The 20,756-nt window shown below is 36.0% G+C and overlaps 1 protein-coding gene across 7 annotated transcripts in view; it reads left to right on the forward strand.

Moving 5' to 3' along the window:
- Positions 1 to 20,756, forward strand: part of mtd (TLD domain-containing protein mustard) — a 1,050,893-nt gene that overhangs the window by 459,200 nt on the left and 570,937 nt on the right. For 5 of the 7 annotated variants that reach the window (XM_081769474.1, XM_081769476.1, XM_081769475.1 and 2 more), the window contains exon 1: positions 10,959 to 11,305. The exons of the other annotated variants lie outside the window; for them this stretch is intronic. In XM_081769474.1, the coding sequence (XP_081625600.1) occupies positions 10,974 to 11,305 (332 nt within the window). In that variant the 5' untranslated portion in view covers positions 10,959 to 10,973. Of the gene's footprint in view, positions 1 to 10,958; positions 11,306 to 20,756 lie in introns of those variants that run through there. 7 annotated transcript variants of the gene reach the window in all.

The raw sequence follows: 20,756 nt of genomic DNA on the forward strand, positions 1-20,756 counted from the left end.
AACGATTTTTATGACGGTGCCCTTAAACTATACCAACTAAAGAAGTAGACCCAATTATCTTCGTGACATTAGGGAATGCAGGCAGGCGCATTAGCCCAGGTTGGGCACAGCTATAAAGAAAACGCATGGAAACAAAGTAAAACATCTTTCAGTTTTACGTCCCGCTTGTAACCAGAGTCTGATCTAGAAGGTAAAAACTGGGGGGGGGGGGGAAGAACCCAGACTATGGTAGGTATATCATGAGTTTACTATAAACTTTGAAAGAAATATTAATAATACCTTAAATTATATCTGTCACTCAAAAAAACTGGGGGGCCTAGCGCCCCCGGCCCCGGGCTAGATCCGCCACTGCTTGTAACGTAATAAAATGTAATACAAGTACTTGATTGATCAAATCTGGTTATCATACCGTGAACCACCACTCGTAAAACAATGAAAATACAGTTACCAACTACTATGTGGTCTTCACGTTGCTGTTAGTAACCACATTATATCTTTACTATTACTTATCGATATATAACATGCTCTGTCTCATAACATCTATAGCATCTGTCCAAGTTAAAATTCAGTTGTTTTACGTTTTTACCAAGCACAGAATATGAACCCAGTCCAATCCTACAATAGTCTCACTGTGAAAGGTGAAATTAAACTGCCTGGCATTCGAACCCATGTCAGGCATTTGCTTTAACGTCCGTTGCAGACTCTCGTGGCGGCTTGCGTGCATACCCATGGCTTTCAACTATGGTTTAGTAACCAAATCAAGTGCCAAGACAAATACCAATAGCAAACACGCCAACTCTCCATATCAAGTTAACGCAGATGGGAGGGGAGGAATGTATACCTAAATTCCAAATTTATGTATCCAAAACAATGAAAACATGTTTTAATTTTGAAAATTATGTTTTCTAGACCAAATATGAACTAACCAGAGATTTCAAGGAACCAGTTCGTCATAAGCTAGAACCATCGCATATCACTAACTATTCAAAATTATATTACTAATTTCTAATATTTCAAACTACTAAGGCAAGGGAATGAGTTAATTTTTTGTGGAAGCTAATTTGAGCTCATTTTACTTTCATATATACATACCAATAAGCTGAAAGTTTCAAGAAGGCCTGAAGATGGTCAAAAAGGGTTCTCAAGCCCTCTCTCCTGGCCTACATCCTAGCTACGGACATGACCGTGTTATACTACTCTATGTGAAGATACGTTCCTCAACCAACATAGGACATTTTTTTCGATTACTTACGTAAAGAAAAAATATTTTATGCAACCTATATACACCTTTGAGTAATTTCAAAATGCTCCAAGATTTCAAATGACTTAATCCAACAGTCAATATTGTATGATATTTAAGTTATGAAATGAGAGCTCGGACCACGGTGGCTCAGTGGTAGTGTGGTCACTTCTGACGTGAGGAATTACTCCCTGTTCAATCCTTGTTCCAAGGTTAAGTACCATAAACTCCGTCGGTCCAGACCTACTATGTAAGTGAACCGGTAAAAATGCACTTTAAACAGAACATTCATAGGAACCAATACTAAACCGAGCCCTGCGGGGTGTCTAACCCCGTTCGCTTGCTGTCACTCGCTCAGTTATATTTCCCTTAGTAAGTAACACTGGAGATCTTATATTTGCAGGATTGGGGGAGAAACTAAAAGATACCCAAAATCACTTGTTCTGCTCAAAGTGCACTCTTACCAGTGAACGAAAATTAAGCAAACCTAACCAAAATATATTTATACGTAATTATGCCAGTTTTTTTTTTTCCTTTTTAATAGAACCACTCAATCGTAATAAAATAATCACCCTGACTACTAAGTAATCTTGACTCGCTATCGCTCACTTGGCATTAGTATGTGAATTGAATATTGAGCTTTGATGAAGAAAGTAACCACCCTGGGTACCAACTCTCTTTACTTATATATGCGCACCAGCATTCTAGAACCTTCCCCGTAATTACTGTCAAAGTTGAAGAGCTATTGGGGCTTAACGGAATAAATAGGTCTACACTGTTCCCAAGTGCTTTGTGATGAACAAACACCATGGCCCTTTTTTCCACAGAGTTCTCTCGTTTCCTCCCACTTTCGTTATTCCAACATAATCATTCATTTCATAATCAGTCTCCCTCAGCCCCAGTGCATAATCGTGGGACATTAAACTTTAAAAAAAAAAAAAAAGAAAAAGAAAAGAAAAGAAAAGAAAGATTAACGTAGTCTACACAAACTGCTACTTCTATAAACATACCTTCATACATTTACGTAAATAAAAAACAAACGAGCTTACGGAATCTCGCAGCACTGAGGTGAAAGTAAAACAAAACTAATTGAAATGTAAAATAGTAGATCTTCTAGTGCAGGAAAACCAACTTACTTGAAATCCTAGGTGAGTGACCACGATCAAAAATGCTTCCACTCTCCTTCTTATACTAATTTTGCACATCAAATGTCAAGCCAAGACGAAGCTAAGTCGCTTCTATGCTACTGAATTCTGGGTATTACAAAAATAATGACAACCCGCCCGCTAATGCTACCAATGAAAAGGATCCACCAGTTAGTAACCCCACGGGCAATTTTACTATTGGGCAATGGAAATAAAAAAAAAAAATGCTTTTTACGTCAAGCAACTGATAGCAGACACTGATATATTACTTGTTTTCTCTGTTGTTTTTTAAACCTTTCAATACCCACGTATTTTTTCTGTAGTGGGACTGGGTTGTTAGTACACAAGATATACATGGAAAGATACAGCAGGCGGCGCGGTGTCTCATTGGTAGAGCGTTCACCTCCGGTGCTTGGGGTCCCTGGTTCGATCCCAGCTCGCGCCGTGTGGACTTTGTGGTGGACAAACACCGTGCTCGTGGGTTTTCTCGGGGTTCTCCCGTTTCCTCCCACTTTCTTCATTCCACCATTTCACTCATTTCTCATTATCACCGTCTCCTTTAGCCTAACCGGCATAACCGTGGGACGTTAAACTTAAAGATTTCATTTCATTTTCAAAGATACAGCACCGAGGCTACTAGGCTATATTAGACGTAGATCCGTAGCTTTCATTCAAACCACATTAGAGAGCACGGTGGCTCAGTGGTAGATCCTTGTCTCTGTGGCGTGAGGTCCCTTGTTCGATCCTCGACCAAGTAAGTTTGGGGTGGGCAACATCGTGTGCGTGGATTTTCTCGGGGTACTCCTTTCCCTCCAACATTCTCATTCCACCAATTCTTCCATCATCATTCACTTACTTTGATCATCGTCTCCCTTACCCTAGCGGACATAAGTATGGGACGTTAAACTGAAAGATTTCATTTCAATTCATTTCATTTCTCAAACCACAGTACCTACCATCGAGAATCAAACCTGTTCTGCATAGGCAGCGAAGTTCTAACTACTTGGCCATGAGGAATCCCATCAGGGGTGTCATTTAGAGAGGGCAGGGAGGGGCAATTGCGCCCCTGAGATTGAGATTTATATAGATTTTATCAATAGAATAGTATTAAATCAGTAAGAAAACGCAAAATTTTACTTATATCAAGAGGTCTTGCCCCCCCCCCCAAGCAAAATCTGAAATGACGCTCCTGAATCCCATCGATGTATGTTTGGTTTGGTCAACAATATATTTTCCTCCTTTGCTTCTTTCTTTAGTGGTTGAATAATAATAATAATAATAATAATAATAATAATAATAATAATAATAATAATAATGAGTTTCTTCGTGGTTAAGCGGTTAGCGTACGCGCCTTTGGCATGAGAGACCCGGATTCGATTCTTGGCAGGAGTTCATGTGGTTCGAATTCCACATTAATCAGTAGGTCCCGTCTCATATAGCCTCGCTGCTTAAAGGGACGTTAAACTCAAAATCAACTCAACTCAATAATAATAATAACATACATCCAGAAATGCTTTAGAGGTGGCTGCAAATCGGATGATTAATATGTATGCTTCATATACATAAAACAAAACGTAATAGACGACTAGTTAGCTTCCATGGGCACGTTGTATTACAGAAAGATCAGTATTATAAACGTAATTTGGAAGATGGTATAAATATAAAGAAGGCAACAATGTAATCCTGGTATCTTATGCGTTCATCACAGGGATGATACTGCATTGTAATATATATAGAATATAGGAATAGTCTATAGTTGTTTTAAGACATCGGAGAACTCCAGTATGTGACGTAAAATAAAGTGATAAACAATTCCGCTTTTTTCGCCTGTGATCAGTACTCCAACTAAGATTTTTTTTTAAAAAAAAGGTACATTGGAAGCTTGTACGGTGGCGTCAACTGCCGTGTCCCCGTACGAATCCTTCCATTTAACACAATGCTTCTTCACGACTGCCGGGTACGAAGAGTTGCTCGAGACAGTTGTTCTAAAGCTAACGGTGGCAGCGACTGTTTTAGAGGAAGCAACTACAGTTGCCCCGTACAAAAGCTCCAATTTAAGCAATACTTCACAAGCAGTGACATAACTCGGTGGTTGCGTGTTAAAAGGACATTAGAAGAACTAAAACACGTAAATGACGTAATCGAATTTTCCGAAGAAATAAAATAAATTTCGATGATTTTTTCCAAACCAAACTTTGACTTTCCGCTGAATAAAATGAAATGAAATGAAATCTTTAAGTTTAACGCCCCAGGGATATGCCGGTTAGGCTAAAGGAGACGGCAATAATGAGAAATGAGTGAAATGGTGGAATGAAGAAAGTGGGAGGAAACGGGAGAACCCCCGAGAGAAACCAAGAGCACGGTGTTTGTCCACCACAAAGTCCACTCGACGCGAGCTGAGATCGAACCAGGGTCCCCAAGCACCGGAGGTGAACACTCTACCACTGAGCCACCGCCCCCACCCCCGCTGAATAAAGTCGAAGTCACTACTTCAAAAATGAAATGAAATGAAATCTCTGTTTTACATCCCACGTTTATGCTGGCTAGGCTAAAGGAGACAGTGATGATGAGAGATGAGTGAAATGGTGGAATGAAGAAAGTGGGTGGAAACGGGAGAACCCCGAGAAAAAACATGCACACGACATTTGTCCACCACAAAGCTCACTTGGCGCGAGTTGGGATCGAACCAAGGACCCCATGTGTCAGAGGTAAAGGCCTTACCACTAACCCATCATGGCCTCTATTAATAAAATTGCCAACTTTTTTTCATGTTATAAGTGTACAGCATACAGTACATATATACATTGTATTATTTATACCTTTTATAAACCATGAGTTGTAAGTAACAGACCGTCTAACGTCGTAAATATATTTCACGTGAATTACTTTTCTATATTGAAAGTATTTATCACGAAAACCTATCAACATAATATTTTCAGATTTGAAACGTCAAAAACTGGAATGTTACGCGCTTACAAGTAGGTCAGATAAGCTAGTAAATTTGCATGCATAGTAAAACTAAGTAAAGTTGACTGATAATAATTTCCGCCCCATCACATTTGGTGCCTTAACTCTCTGTGCTACTCGACTATTTTTACAAATTGATTCCCTCCCTTCACAGTGTTTCACGAAACAAATCTTGGACCCGGTAGAGTTCTCACCTCTGACGCCTTGGGTCCATGGGTCGATTCCAGCTACTGTCAAGTGAGCTTTTGGTGGGCAAACACTGTGTGCGTGATTACTCTTAAGATTCTTCCGTTCCACCCCACTTTCTTTTTGCAACCATTATCACCTATCTCATCATCACCTTGGTGGATAATCGCAGGACGTTAAACAAAAAGCTTTATGTGAAAATATTCTAGCAAAAATGGCTAACAGTCTTTTAGACTACACGAAGACGATATTCGCGCTGAAAACGGTTTCTAAGCAAACATGTTATGAAGTTATGAGATTTACTCTATGTTATAGTAATTCTCCTCCGAGGAAGGGACCGTCTAAAAAGAAATAAATAAACACAACATTTACTTTGTGCACCTTGAAATGTAGAAAAAGTTTATAAGCGCCAATGTTCAAAGAATTCTCAAAATTCAGATTCGCCCATTCTTTCTTCTTAACTAACGGGTTAAAATAGGAAGAGTTGCAACCAGAAGTCACGTTAACATGTTAGTGATTTATTAAGCTTAAAGAGAGTTATACTAAAGTAATCGGTAATTAAAGGAATATTTAATTAATGTTATAGTTAACTATTGTACTTACTCAGGCTTTTGTTTCCTTCCTTTGTTCTTTTTAGCTGTAAACAAACCTAGTTCAGTAAATGACTCTTCTTCTTCTTCTTCTTCACCAATTTAATGCCCGAGGCAACAAATATCGTTGGATAGTTAGTAAATATATGAAGCGTATAATAAATTAATAAGATCGTGTTACGTAGTAAAGTATTAAAAGTATAAAGTAGAAGATATAGAATGAAGGGTGTTACGACCTCCCACGCCGTGACACGATATGCATAAACCGACCCGCAAGAAAACGACAGTTGTTCTTTGTTCAATGACGTCACTCATGATGAAAGAAAGAACTGTCCATGGGCGGTCAGAATCTCACATACAGATGGATGTATGAAATATATAGCTGACGTATATAATATACGTATACATATGTAATATACGGAAGTTTGTTCGATGTCAGACATCCTGCAGCAACATGATGTAATATCTAAGTGAGAAAAAGGCAGTAATTATGTAGTATATGGATAACGTATGCTCCATACAGATTTCCGTACTAAACGTAAGGATTCCATATATTTGTACAACATACCGCTGTCCGGATAACGGATTTTTCTCAGTGTATATATAAAATAAAGAAGTTTCCTCTTCTGGGGGGGGGCGATCGCCCCCCTGGATCCGCCACTGACAATAAGGAAATAATTCAACAAATAGGTTCAATAATTGATGCTCTGATCCTCACGAAGGAGGCCCTCTCGAGGTCTCCTCACCCTCAATTACCCTCGCCCTCAATGATATGAGGGCGAGGGTGCGCGAGGGCGAGGAAAAGTTTTGAGCACGAAGGCGAGGGCGAGCGAGGATAATGGACAACTCCTATCGCGAGGGCGAGGGTGCGCGAGGGCGAGGACAAGCTTCGATGGCGAGGGCGAGGGTGCGCGAGGGCGAGGAAAAGCTTCGACAAAAAGGGCGAGGGTGTGCGAGGGCGAGGAGAAGCTTCGACAGCGAGGGTGAGGGCGCGCGAGGGCGATGGACAATTCCATTCGCGAGGGCGAGGGTGAACGAGGGTGAGGGCCAACTGCTACTGCGAGGGCGAGGGTGAGTGAGGTCGAAGTAAAATGAACATCTATGATCCGAACTACCTGTGGCCCCAATTAGTTCGGATTTAAGAATTCCTACTGTGTATGTCATTCATTATTTTAACGCCTAAATAATTTTCAAACAGATTAGGTCACATATTGGAAAAATACCAGACTGATAGTTCAATTTAAGAACGCAATTTCAACAGTTATTTAGAGGTATGGAATTTCATTACTCCCACACAGTATTGAGGTCAAACTAATTAGGGATAAGTTGTTTTTCGTGTTTCGAATAGTAATGAAAAGTTTGTGTCATTTTCAAACATTCATCTGAATCACAATACAGATACCGTTTGGTTTCATTTTACACTCAAAGTCGTAGCATAGTATCTTTCTCCTATGTGCTTTAAGGCTACTTTCGGAATATTAGTAATAATCTGTCTGAAGTTTTGCAGAACAAAAGGGGCAGTATGTCTTATGAAAACTACTGAACTGTAGGGAAGTGTTGATAGTAATAGACCCTATGTCAGATTATTTACCGCTAGTGAGAAAAACATGTTCCATATGAAATGTCAGAGCATTTAAGGCTGAAGATTAGTAGAAAGTTTCTTCCATCTCTAACCTCTGGTCTTCCATACTAGTTCTGCAAGGCCGAATCAACAAGTCTTGGACTCCCGGCACGAAGAGAAAAGTGAGGCTCCTATCGTATTTCCTCATTTTCAATAATTCTGTAATCACTACGATTTTGAAGTTCCCTTTAGTAGTTCTATTGATGGATGTAAAGGCGATAGTCAAACCAAAAGTAACAAAAATTCGATTCGCCTCATCGACATGCTTCCCAATGTCAAAACTTAACATTATAAAGTTACTTTGCTCTACATATTGATGTGGCAGAATCATGTGTTAGGTCATCAAAATTAATATTTTGTATAATTTTACTTTCAATACTCATTAAACTCAGATGGTTAAATCGTGATTACGAGGCGTTGTTTCGTAATTCAGTTTTTAGTAGTTTCATTTTAGAAAATGAACGTTCATAGCAGGTTTCATTAACCACCATTGGCAATTCCCATATTAGGAAATACTGAAAATATATCATTGGCAATTCCCATATTAGGAAATACTAAAAATATATCATTGGCAATTCCCATATTAGGAAATACTGAAAATATATCATTGGCAATTCCCATATTAGGAAATACTGAAAATATATCATTGGCAATTCCCATATTAGGAAATACTGAAAATATATCATTGGCAATTCCCATATTAGGAAATACTGAAAATATGTCATTGGCAATTCCCATATTAGGAAATACTGAAAATATAACATTGGCAATTCCCATATTAGGAAATACTGAAAATACATGTTCATAGTACTTTTTACCTATTCTTACTGTAATTTTTGTTAATGGATGCACCAAATCCCGTTAATGCTAATTTCATTTTTTAAAAAATGGGAAGCTCACAACTTAGCAATGAAATAAAACGAGCTTCAACGCAATTTTTATTTATTTATTTATTTTATTTATTTGAAGGGCATTTTGAAAATGACAGTAGACAAAACCAAAGGTTTCAAATGTAATTTCAAGTTCTTTCCTCATAATATTTAAATAAAATACTTCGGATCAAGTAATATTAGGGTCATGTAATATTTTAACTTGTTCATGTTGAGCACTGAAATTTTGTTAGACTTCTTTATTAAATAGAAGTAATAAGAAAACAAGGCCCCCTAAAGTGTGTGAGCCTCTGTGTTCGCTGTTGCCTTAAAATGGCCCTGGAATTAAGCTCTTCTGGTTCTGCATCAATTACCTACGATCGGGAAGACTGTGAAGGACGATTGTTCTCTTATCAGTGGCGTATGCAAAATTTCATTAAGGAGTGTTCAAGCACTCTTATCTCATATCCTTTCACGACAAGTGTGATTTTTGTAAATAATATAGTAAATGTGTATTTTCCCTAGTATCTTGATTAAGGGAGGGTTTAAATCCCGAACTTCCTTTTGTAATGTACACTAACATCTCAGAGTGTGATAGGATTGATTTCTAGGCTTTCGCCATATAAGGCCATTTAGCCCGTCACGACGAGCACACTATCCGAAGAAAGGAAAGAAAGGATTGGGGAGGGAAGGAAGGAAGCGGCCTGGGACCTATAAGTTAGGTGCTACCCCGGCATTTGCCTGATATAAATGAGGAAAACCCAGGAAAACCTCATTCAGGGTGACTGGAGTGAAAAAAACGTTTTACACTTTATTGATCGAGTGCCACCACCAAGAAAGAGAGTATGATAGTATAGCAACATAAGAAAATATATAGAAATATAAATTGTTATCTTACCGCCCATTCAGGAAGAAATATCGAACTTCTATGATAAATTGCATATATTAAAAACCAAAGAATTTTTAAAAAGTTACTATAACATTATCACAGAATACTTTTAGAATAAGAACTAGAGAATATTATAAAATATATATTTCTACCTGAAAACATTCATTAGCTGCGATAAATAAACATACGAAGATTAAAGTGACGTATGAGAAATGACCTTAATTGAACCTTTCTTGGTGAAACAACTTGAATTACTATTCAACGTTGATTTTATGCATTTAAAGCACACTATAGTGTCCATCAAGGTGCTTGCTTTTATACATAGTACTATTCTTAAGTGGGCAGCTTTGCTATGCTTATATATATATATATATATATATATATATATATATATATATATATATATATATATATATATATATATATATGTGTGTGTGTGTGTGTGTGTGTGTGTGAGTGTTTTGAGTTGTACGTTCCTTAGACAATGTAGCATAAGATTTTGTACTTGTTACGTAATGGAAATGAAATGAATTTTTTTGGTGGCTGTCCCCACTTCTTCCAATGTTTGTTGCCTTTTGGCACTGAATGGAAGGAAAGAGAAAGAGAGAGAGAGAGAGAAAGAAAATGAGTTGAAGGATTTCGTTGATCCATAGTCAAGGTCTCGGAATTATGAACTGGTTTGACTAAGCTAAGTCTTATGTTCAGCATCAGTTTCTCGTAAAGAGTTGTAGTTACTCCTTTTAGCTACCGACCAACTAAAAGCTTTGGATACGGTGTTTCCAACAAATCCACTTCTTCTTCCGTTTAAATTTATAACCGTGTTTGATAGGAAACGGAAAGGAACACTGAAAGAGACATGCGTCAAGAAAGTAGGTGACAGCGTTAGCAGTGTGTTTATTTATCCTGAAGAAATTTTGTTGTGTTCTTGTGGTGGTCTTGTGTCCTACACGAAACATTAAGTTTGTGTATTTATATACTTTCTATATATACATATTTGTGGAACTCTTTCCGTGGTTGTTGATGTTGTATGAGATGAGCAGTCCGGGTAATAACAATAATATATATGTGAGTGCTTTACGAAACTTCTTTCATATAATAGCCCACATTGACGTAAATTGATCTTTCAAAATTGCGGGTAATTCTGTAACATAATTTAGTCAGTGACCTTGGCTTATTTGGCAAAAGAAGAAAAGATTCAGGCAACAACAGTACAGTCTGACATCTGAGGATTGTTTACGGTGTGGTGACTTGCTTTATTATCCATACGTCATTAGCTGTCCTTTTCGGAGTGCATTGAAGCATGTTTTTTTTTTTATTTATTTATTTATTTATTTTATGATACGAGTTATGTTCTTCTCGTAATGTAAATTAGCGTTCCATCTTAACTGTGAGAACCTTTGTGTGAAGATTAAGTACATATATTATCTTGAAGAGTTGCTAGTTAAATGATTAAATACTGAACCACGATGCGCGATCAAAGTTCGATTCCTGTGCTTCTTAATTTCCATGATCAAGAATCAGGAGCCAATTTGGACGTTCCGGAGATTCGGATTCAGTTGGCGTCGAGTACTCCGTGTTTGTATGACGGTCTGATGGTAAAGTTGGAGGGAGAGAAGCCCAGGAGGAAGTCTGATGTGTGGATATGGGAAAGATCTAGAAGGAAAGGAATGACAAGTTACAGTCTGGAATCGGAGGACAAACACAAGAGGAATAGGAAGAACAGCTATAGTTTGGAATCTGAAGATAAACACAAGAAAAATAGAAGAAACAGCTTTCTTCAGGTTGTTCATTGGCCAAGGTATGTGTTCTATTTTTCCTCTTCGTATAAATTGCATTACTTGTTTCGGCATTTTTGGTCACCCGATCTTCTGTTTCCGTTAATAGCAAAACACAAGAGCAATTTCTGTAATTATGACATAGGGCCTGAAATAGGGTTATTTCCTCAACTGTCTATTTCCCCAACTTTCCAGAAAGGTGTCATTTCCTCAAGTGCTTATCTTTCTTCTTAATCTGATGATCATTAACCAAAAGAAGGAGGACAACTGCTGAAATTCTTAACTAATACAAGAAAGAAGAGGGGTGGTACTTCGCTGCTGGCTATTTGAGCTGTTGCTGATAACTAGGGTTGCAGGGTGTCAAATAAAATCATACTTTATCGAACAAAATTGCATATAATGTTACTTGTTTTATAATATTAATCCAACTAAAAATGAACATAGGGTATATCTGAGGTATGAAATGTATGTTTTACAATGAATTCATTGAACTGTTCTTTAGAAACAAATCTCAAGGCAGAATCACTACACGGATTTATTCTTTAAATCCCTTAAATCTAAAAGTGCTGGGTAAAGTATTGTGATATGGAACAAGTCACACGGACAATGAGAAGTTACATTAATCAATTGCCGAGTTTCTATTGACACTGTTGGAACCATGTTCCTCCAATATTTGTTGAATAAATTATATATTATTATCACTTTTGAAAGAAATTATCTATTTTAATTCAAACTTTAGTTCATTGGTCAAACTTTCTGTTGACACGTAAGCTTACTAGTAGTTCTGTATAAGATCAAGTTAAAAGAGTGTGAGGTAAACAGTTTGCGCTGCTCTTTTCAATCGTGAGATCTTGGATTCAAATTTCAAGTCTGTATATCCTGATTAGGCAGGCTAATTTTCTCAGTCTTAACACGATGATATACCTTCCTGGCTGGATTTTCCCCAAATTTTCTTTTACTTGTTAATCTTTCAAAGTGAAAAGACTTTCCGGTTGTATCTTGAACTGAAAGTAAATAAGTTTCCTTGAGCGCTTAAAACCTTGTACTTATAAGAAACATTATTTATATTATTAAAATCGCTTATGTCTTCAGTGATTTGAAGCTGTAACTATCAGGAACTTACAGTTGTGTCGTGCCCCAAAAGTTCTATAATACCTATTTATTTATTTAAATTTATTTTCATCATTTGAAAACACGACAAATTCTAATGAGATTAACAGTTTTCTTTTAAAAGCCATTCGACGTAGAATTGATGATATTCTACATTTTTAAATGAATCTAAAATAAGCAAAAGGCATTATTATGCTGTATAGAACATAGTGATCGAAAACAATGCTATTCAACCTTTTTTCTCGGGTACCCCTAGACACAATTCGCCATTCAATTGTGTACTCGTCAAGCTGTTTAAGAAAAATTAAATCAAAATGAACTTATTAATCTTAATACACGTTTTGTTGATTAAAAAGGGGGACAAAGAGAGACCCAACAAAATGACAATCTGTGGGCCAATCAAAACATTATTTATAGGGGGATAAGTGCACCTGCACATCCGAAAAATTTAACATGAGAAATTTAGAAATATATGGGGGACATCCAGTTCTACTGAGGAGGATTTTCGCCTCATCCTCCCTGATAATTCGTACACTGAAAACAATGTTAAAAATTCAAAAACTAAAAGTAACTTTAGACCTAACCTGTTAATGAGATAACTGAGCTTGTTTCCGGAACGCCAACTACTCTATTCTTGGTCGAATCTTCGAGAGTGCGAGAATCAGAGCTGATTCTGGATTCAAGCAATTTCTGTGTTTCGTTTTTATTGATGTCAATGCAGAGAAACACTGTTCACACATATATGTTGGAATGGAAGAAGTTGTGAAATAGCACTGTCACTAATTTCATTTTACTCTTTTCGAGCATAAATACAAAAGTCACAAATTGACAAGTTATCCAATTTCATTTGCAGTGAACTGTCAACGGACATTTCCAGCAGACCCCCAGAGGCAGCATTACGTACCCCCAGAAACATCTTCACGTATCCCCAGGGGTACACGTACCCCCGGTTAAATAGCACTAATCTAGAACATGGGAAGCACTAAGAAATAGAATAGTAAGAGTTTTGATATGGTATATTTAGGTGCTAAGCATAACACGATAAATTTATGAGGTCATAACATTATTATTAAACATATAATAATAAATAATTTATGGGTAGCAATCCTAGGGTTTTATTTACAGGAAATCTATCCTGTATCTCATTCTGTCAACTAGACCAAAAGATCTTGTGATGCATGTACATTATTTGGTCAAAACAATGATAAATGTTTTTAAAAATAATAGTGTGACTCAGTTTTATCGAGATCTGTATTACCAGTGTTCGAAGTGGAAAAAAAAGGCGGTATGTTTTATTATGATTTTGACTCAACATACCTGTTGAGTCCCAAACCGCCTCTGGTCATTTAAATATTGTCTTGGTCACTGAAAAACCAGAGACGGTATGTCCTCATTACTGTAAAACCAGAGGCGGTATGGCATATCACCGTATATCGTCTCACCTAGACCACTGTGTATTACCATATTGTTTTGTTTTCAATACTGGAGAATTTACTATAGTTTTCTTCAATCAGCTGATTCGAATTATATTATACACAATCCAAGAAACTAATATGATTTACTGAGGCAATCGTGCGTATAGGACAATTTATTTAAAACAGTATCGCTTGTAATTATTTATTGAGTATTTAAAGAAACCTTTTGTTTTGAATGGTTCAGATGTAGGGTTTTGCCTTCGTAATTCAAATGAGATACTGAAAACGTGGAAACTGCTATGATTTAATTCTAAATTGAAAGCTTGTGTACTCTATATAGTTTAGGAATATTCAGATGTCCTTTGATATAAAAGACCTTCATTCTTAAAGTTTAATAGTAAAATTTTATCTAACCAGTGGCAATATTGTATTTATTTTATCACGCGTAGAAATCATATCCCCCCCATTCTGGCTGTTGGCCAAGATTTGTATCTCTGTCTTGGATTTCTAGTTCATGATCAATATCAAGATAAGGCACTTGAGGAAATGTCCCACATTTTCTGGACTTGAGGAAAACGCACTTGAGGAAATAACCCGATACCTAGGGCCTACTAGCTGGAATGTTCCTTCTTCGTATTGGGAAAATAAGTTATGGAAAGTATTTGAACAGTTCCTTCCTTAGGATATGCGTTTCAATGAAATCGTAATGACAAAAATCAGTAATATCACCACCTTCCCACCCTGTACCCCTCACCACTTCTCACCTCCATGTCGAAGGAGACTGAACCTGCACTTCAACGGCATTGGAAGTGCTACTATTCATCTCAGCAATTCCGAAAGTTCGTTACTGAGTTCTTTATATCAGTCTGTGTGTCTATTATTTGCGAATTTTTTTCAAATTTGAGCCCTCCATTTGATAGCGCATCAATTACTATCTGAAAGAAGTGGTGGCATTTTTCGCGTCACTCTTACTGTTCCCGAGATATTGGCCGAAAAAGTTCCGATTTCGGGAGAGTTAAGTAGTCATATCTCGGGAACCGTGAGTCATAGAGAAATGATATTGGTGTTAATCAAACCAATATTGATTCAATACCAATACCAGTTATTGATTCAATAATTATTGCGTCATTAGTTATTGATTCAATAATTATTGCTTCATTAGTTATTGATTCAAAATTCCACTAATTATTGCGTCAGCATTTATTGAGTCAGTCATTATTGCGTCATTAGTTATTGATTCAACAATTAATGCGTTATTGGTTATTGACTCAATAGTTATTGCTTCATTAGTTATTAATTCAATAATTTTGCTTCATTAGTTATTAACTCAGTCATTGTTCCGTCATTAGTTATTGATTCAACAATTAATGCGTTATTGGTTATTAACTCAATAGTTATTGCGTCATTAAAAATAGTTATTGATTCAATAATTATTGCATCATTAGTTATTGATTCAATAATTAATGCGTCATTAGTTATTGACTAAAAATTATTACATCATTAATTATTGACTCAATAATTATTGCGTCATTATATCAATTTTGAAAAAAAAAATCTTTTTAACTTCGTTCTGGCAACGCTGTTCGAGAATTCTGAACTGGTTTATTATTTCTCAAGTACTTCCGTTTCCTTCCATATTTTCATTCTTCCATATATTCACCAGTTCTTCCTTCTCCATTTACTTACCGTAATCATCGTATCCTTTAGCCTAACAGGGCATAATTGTGGAACGTTAAAAACGTTAAACTGAAAGCTTACATTTCATTTTCATTTCGTTTTGGATTATTTTTACATGTCATCCACTTCACCTCATTCCTATACCGAAAATTACCGAAAATTATCATAACATCCTTTTGGGAGGCCTAAGGTTGACAATTATGCCAAGTATCATTTTAACGGATTCAGTATGATGTGATGAGATCACACACAAACTCACATTCGCTTTTATATACATACAGATTTCTAGCACTGATTAGAGACCCAAGTTATAGAACGAAATCAAGAGTAATGTTTATAAAATGGATTGGCAGCATTGTTATAATGTAAAAAAAAAAAAAAAAAAAAATCCATAAGTAAATTTATTTAAAAAACTGTGGCAGTCACCTCTATGTCAATCAATTTACACCTCTAAAGTAAAATTACTCATATGAAAGGGTGTACAATTACATTTTTTATCAACAAAAATATAATATTTTCTTATAAATTTATTGTAAATTTGTAAGAAAACAACAAATTTTGTAATTTAATCTAAGGAATTGTATATCAATTTACAAAATGAAGGGTAAATGATGTTACATTGATATTTGGTAATTTAAACTACAGATTTTTTTTCTCAGTGTATGTGAATCTCATGTTTACGAGTAGTATGAGTGTGATGTTGTAAGGAATATCTGTGTCACTGCTAAGAGTGTGTTCGTCATCGATTGGAGAGAACAAAGAACAGTACATACAATCTGCTAGTTAACAGCGTTTCCTTTTTACATATACAATAAATAAATATTCTGTTTCAGCCGAATAGAAACTATCAGTTATTATTATTATTGGCATCAAACGGCACACTTTTTGGCTCAATTTTCGAGAGAAAATTACGCGTAAGAATTTTGCTTTTAAGCACTTCATTTTGTTATCTCGATGTCATTTATCGATCGATATACATGGGTCGTTCAATAGATGTTTCCGTAAGCTGTAAACAATTTATTTCTAAAGATAGGCCTCTTCAATATTAATCCTTATTATTTGAACAGTTACCCACTTAAACTAGACCTGTCCCTTTTATTTAAATAAGCATGCTTAATCACAATTCCACGATCTTTCATATTCAATATAACTACATGCACTCTTACATCAACTATAACCACTATTTCAATCACGTAGACTGAATTCCTCAATACGACCTAACTTCTATTATAATCGTAAATCTATTATAAATATAAACATAATTACACTGTTCAATTGTCTCTTTTAAAACCCAACACTTTGTCTGGTAATAACCTAACTGCTTTATGAACCTTAACAATACAGTTCTGAAGTATACTACATGTGTAGGTGAATCATTCCTCATCTATCCACAGAATCCCCATTCAGATTCAGGCATTTATCTCAACCTTGCATCAATTTGTCCAAAACCTTTTGAAAAAAAAAAAAAAAAGATCAGGGCTCTGGCTAATTGTCACTCTCCTCGCATATCGTTTCACTTCATCACTAGTTGACAGGAGGAGACCAGGTGGTCACTCATGTCTAACCTGAACTCTTCTTCAGGGAAACGCAATTCGACATAAGCGACCTGGTCTCTTCTTCTTGATGTGGTGGACAAACACCGCGTGCATGGGTTTCCTTGGGGTTCTCCCGTTTCTTCCCACTTTCTTCGTTCAACCATTTCATCATCACCATCTCCTTTAGCTTAAACGACATAACCGTGAGACGTAAAACTCAAAGAGTTCATTTCATTTTCCTCTTCTTGATGATAACGCCCACTACCACTCAGCACGCAAACAAAACACAAAATTGAAGAACTAGGGGGATGACGGCTGTCCTCCCTCTCCATGCAGCCTCAATTTAGCGCCGAGTTACTTCCATCTTTTTCCGGTGTTAAAATCTGCATTGCATGTTGAAGATTTCGAAATAGATGAAATGATGTGGAATGTAGGGAGAGCCCTGATTTATTTTTCAAAGCATTTGGACAAATTGGTGCAGCGGTGAGACAAATGCCTGAACCTCGATGAGGATTATGTGGAGAGATGAGAAAGGGCCTACCTACACATGTATTAATAGTTTACACATGTATCTTCAAAAATAAATATTTTGCAGTTTAGGGAAAGATATATTGAATGAGCCACGTATGTATCATGTTTTTTGGACAAAGTTTTAAACAAAGTTTGAGCTATTTCTCTTTAACGATACCATGTATAGTCATTTTAAAAGTGTGTGATAATCAAAGAGCTTGATGGGAGAATACGCCAGTATCAGTTTCATGTTAATTAGTGGCATATTTCTTATATGGTATCAATTTCTAGTTTTTTAAATCCGTTTCTCTCGAGTTCTCCGATACTTATTCATGATATTTTACACTCATGCATATCATCTTGTTTAATTCAGTCAGATCTATCAAACTGATATATGCTCATCTTTGTTTCTTTGTCTATTTTTTGCTACTAATATTGTCGAGTTTCTTGAAGCCCGTTTGAAGTTTGGTAGTACCCATTTGTTTAAAAGGCAATACTTTTGTAGGTATACTATTTAAATGACGTTTCTTGTTGACATCTGATCACTTTATTATTATTATTATTATTATTATTATTATTATTATTATTATTATTATTATTATTATTATTATTATTATTATTATTATTATTATTATTATTATTATTATTATATCAGACTGAAACTATTTGAGAATAAAATCGTGAGGCGAATATTCGGACCCAAGAGGAACGGGAATGGGGAATGGCGGAAACTTCATAACGAGGAACTACATAATTTATACCACTTACCAAACATTGTTAGATTCATCAAGTCTTATGAGTCTAGGGTGGGCAGGTCATATAGCCAGAATGGAAGAAAATAGGAACGGTTTCAAAGTTTTAACTGAAATCTAATCGGAAAATGACCATTAGGAAGGACTAGCCGCGGATGAGAAGAGAATAGTAAGATGGATCTTGTAGATATAGGAATACAAATTAGAAACTGGATCCAATTAGATAAGGATACAAATCCATGGAGAGCTTTTGGGAACGCGGCATTGAATCTCTGGGGTCCATAGGCCATAGAATAAGTTATTAAATTGTCATATCTAATTATGTTATGTTATATAAGATAAGTCAGGGGAAAACAGTCAGAAAATTTCCATACATTTAATATGAACCTTATACAATTTAAGTGAAAAGTTTCATAAACACAAACATTAATAAATTTTCTTATTACCATGAGTTATTTTTTAATTGCTTGCGGGTAAAGAATAGTGGATAGTCTATAGTTCTATCGACTATGGCGGTGAAACCGACTTCTCTACTGCAACCACCGACTTCAGGGCCTCCTTTGATTTTTCACTAACGAACATATTCGTTAAATTCTAATGTAACGCGCAAGTAATACAGAAAAAATGACAACGAATTGACATTACATAGGGTCTAATCATATTTCCAGTGTATATCTTACTTACAGAATTACTTCAGCTTAATTTTCAATACTTTATGCTGCAAAAAACAAAAATTCGAGCTATTCAAGAAGTGGGAAACAAGGTTGATGTTGCCATCACCACTTATCCTATATGTTTTCAATTTGAATTTCTGAATTTATTTTGTAAAAATCGTTCAGTTAGATAGCCATTAACACCCCATTAACACTAACAGTATAATTTCAAACAGCTACAAAACTCTAAGTAATGATGAAAAGTTAACTATCCTAATTTCTCGTGTATTCATATTGATTAACTTCTAAAATAGGTAACCCTCTCCGGTGATCTAGTGGCTAGCGAGTGTACTTTTGGTACACGTGGTCTTGGGTTCGATTTCCAGTAGGAGAGCACAAAAGGAATAATTTCACAATCATTCGCTTTTGTTCATCATCCATCTCCTTGTTCTAAAAGGCATAACTTGCTTGGGACGTTAAAATACTAAAAATAATTTTCATCTTTCTGTGAAATAGGCATTCACGATGCATTGAAATTCGATTTCGGTCATTTCAAAGCAAATGAGTAATTCACTGGACCACTCACTCATTTTCAGTACAGGGGCCGCGGTGGCTCAGTGGTAGAGCGTTCACCTCTGGTGCTAGGGGTCTCGGGTTCAAACCCTGCTCCCGCCAAGTGAACTTTGTGGTGGACAAACACCGTGTGCGTGGGTTTTCTCGGGGTTCTCCCGTTTCCTCCCACTTTCTTCATTCCACCATTTCATTCATTACTCATTATCACCGTCTCCTTTAGCCTAACCGGCATAACCGTGGGACGTAAAACTCAAAATTTCATTTCATTTCATTTCATTTTCAGTACAAAGACATTTTAATGTAAACTCTGAATCACGCGTCCTTCTACCAGAATTGAACCCTGGTATCACATGCTGAAGACATGTTTGCTAATCTATGGGTGATATTCCGCAGGTCTAGGGAAGACCGAATTCACTGAATGCCCGTGAGTGTTTCCTGGCTTAAACCTACCCTACATGACTTGACAGTTGACTCAAACCCACGATAAGTCTTACTTCAGGCTAGCAAAACCATGGAAATTCATGTTTATGCATTTCTCTGTAAAATCTGATATTTTATTTTTCGATATTTTGCTATTCTTTGCTTACTAGTATTTTATAATTACTTATTCGAATTACAAACGTAACAATTACGTAACTGTTTGTGTATAAACTTTGGTTACTTTCAGGCTAAAACTCAAAAACCTTTGTTATTAGATATAGACCCTAAGGCAATATTATTTGAAAACCTGCAAACAAGAGCATATTAAGCAAATAAAATACTATATTTAATATAATTTATGTTGAGTAAATATAATTTGTGCAGCTGACAATATACGTACTGATACGAAACATGTGCAACGGGAAATAGAGTAAGATAATTTGGCTTGTCATTACTTGATTGAGGTCTATTAACCTCTTGCAACTCGGTCTTATTTGATCATTATGTCTGGCTGTCGTATGTTAACATTGGCTGTTTTTTTCACTCATGTTTGGAGATCCCATATTGTTTTGCCTTCAGGGAGACAACTATATCATTGGGAAAGTACGTTTTTTTCGTTCTTTCTTTAACTTATTTCCTCTCATTTCCTCCAACATCCATGTATAGCCAAGAGCACTGTAACAATATTCTTAATTGGAAGTAACAGAATTATACGTTTTCATGTTCTTTTATTATTATTATTATTATTATTATTATTATTATTATTATTATTATTATTATTATTATTATTATTATTATTATTATTATTATTATATTATTATTATTATTA

Source organism: Thermobia domestica, chromosome 8 (genome assembly GCF_964235325.1).
Source record: "Thermobia domestica chromosome 8, izTheDome1.hap1.1, whole genome shotgun sequence".
Lineage (NCBI taxonomy): Eukaryota > Metazoa > Arthropoda > Insecta > Zygentoma > Lepismatidae > Thermobia > Thermobia domestica.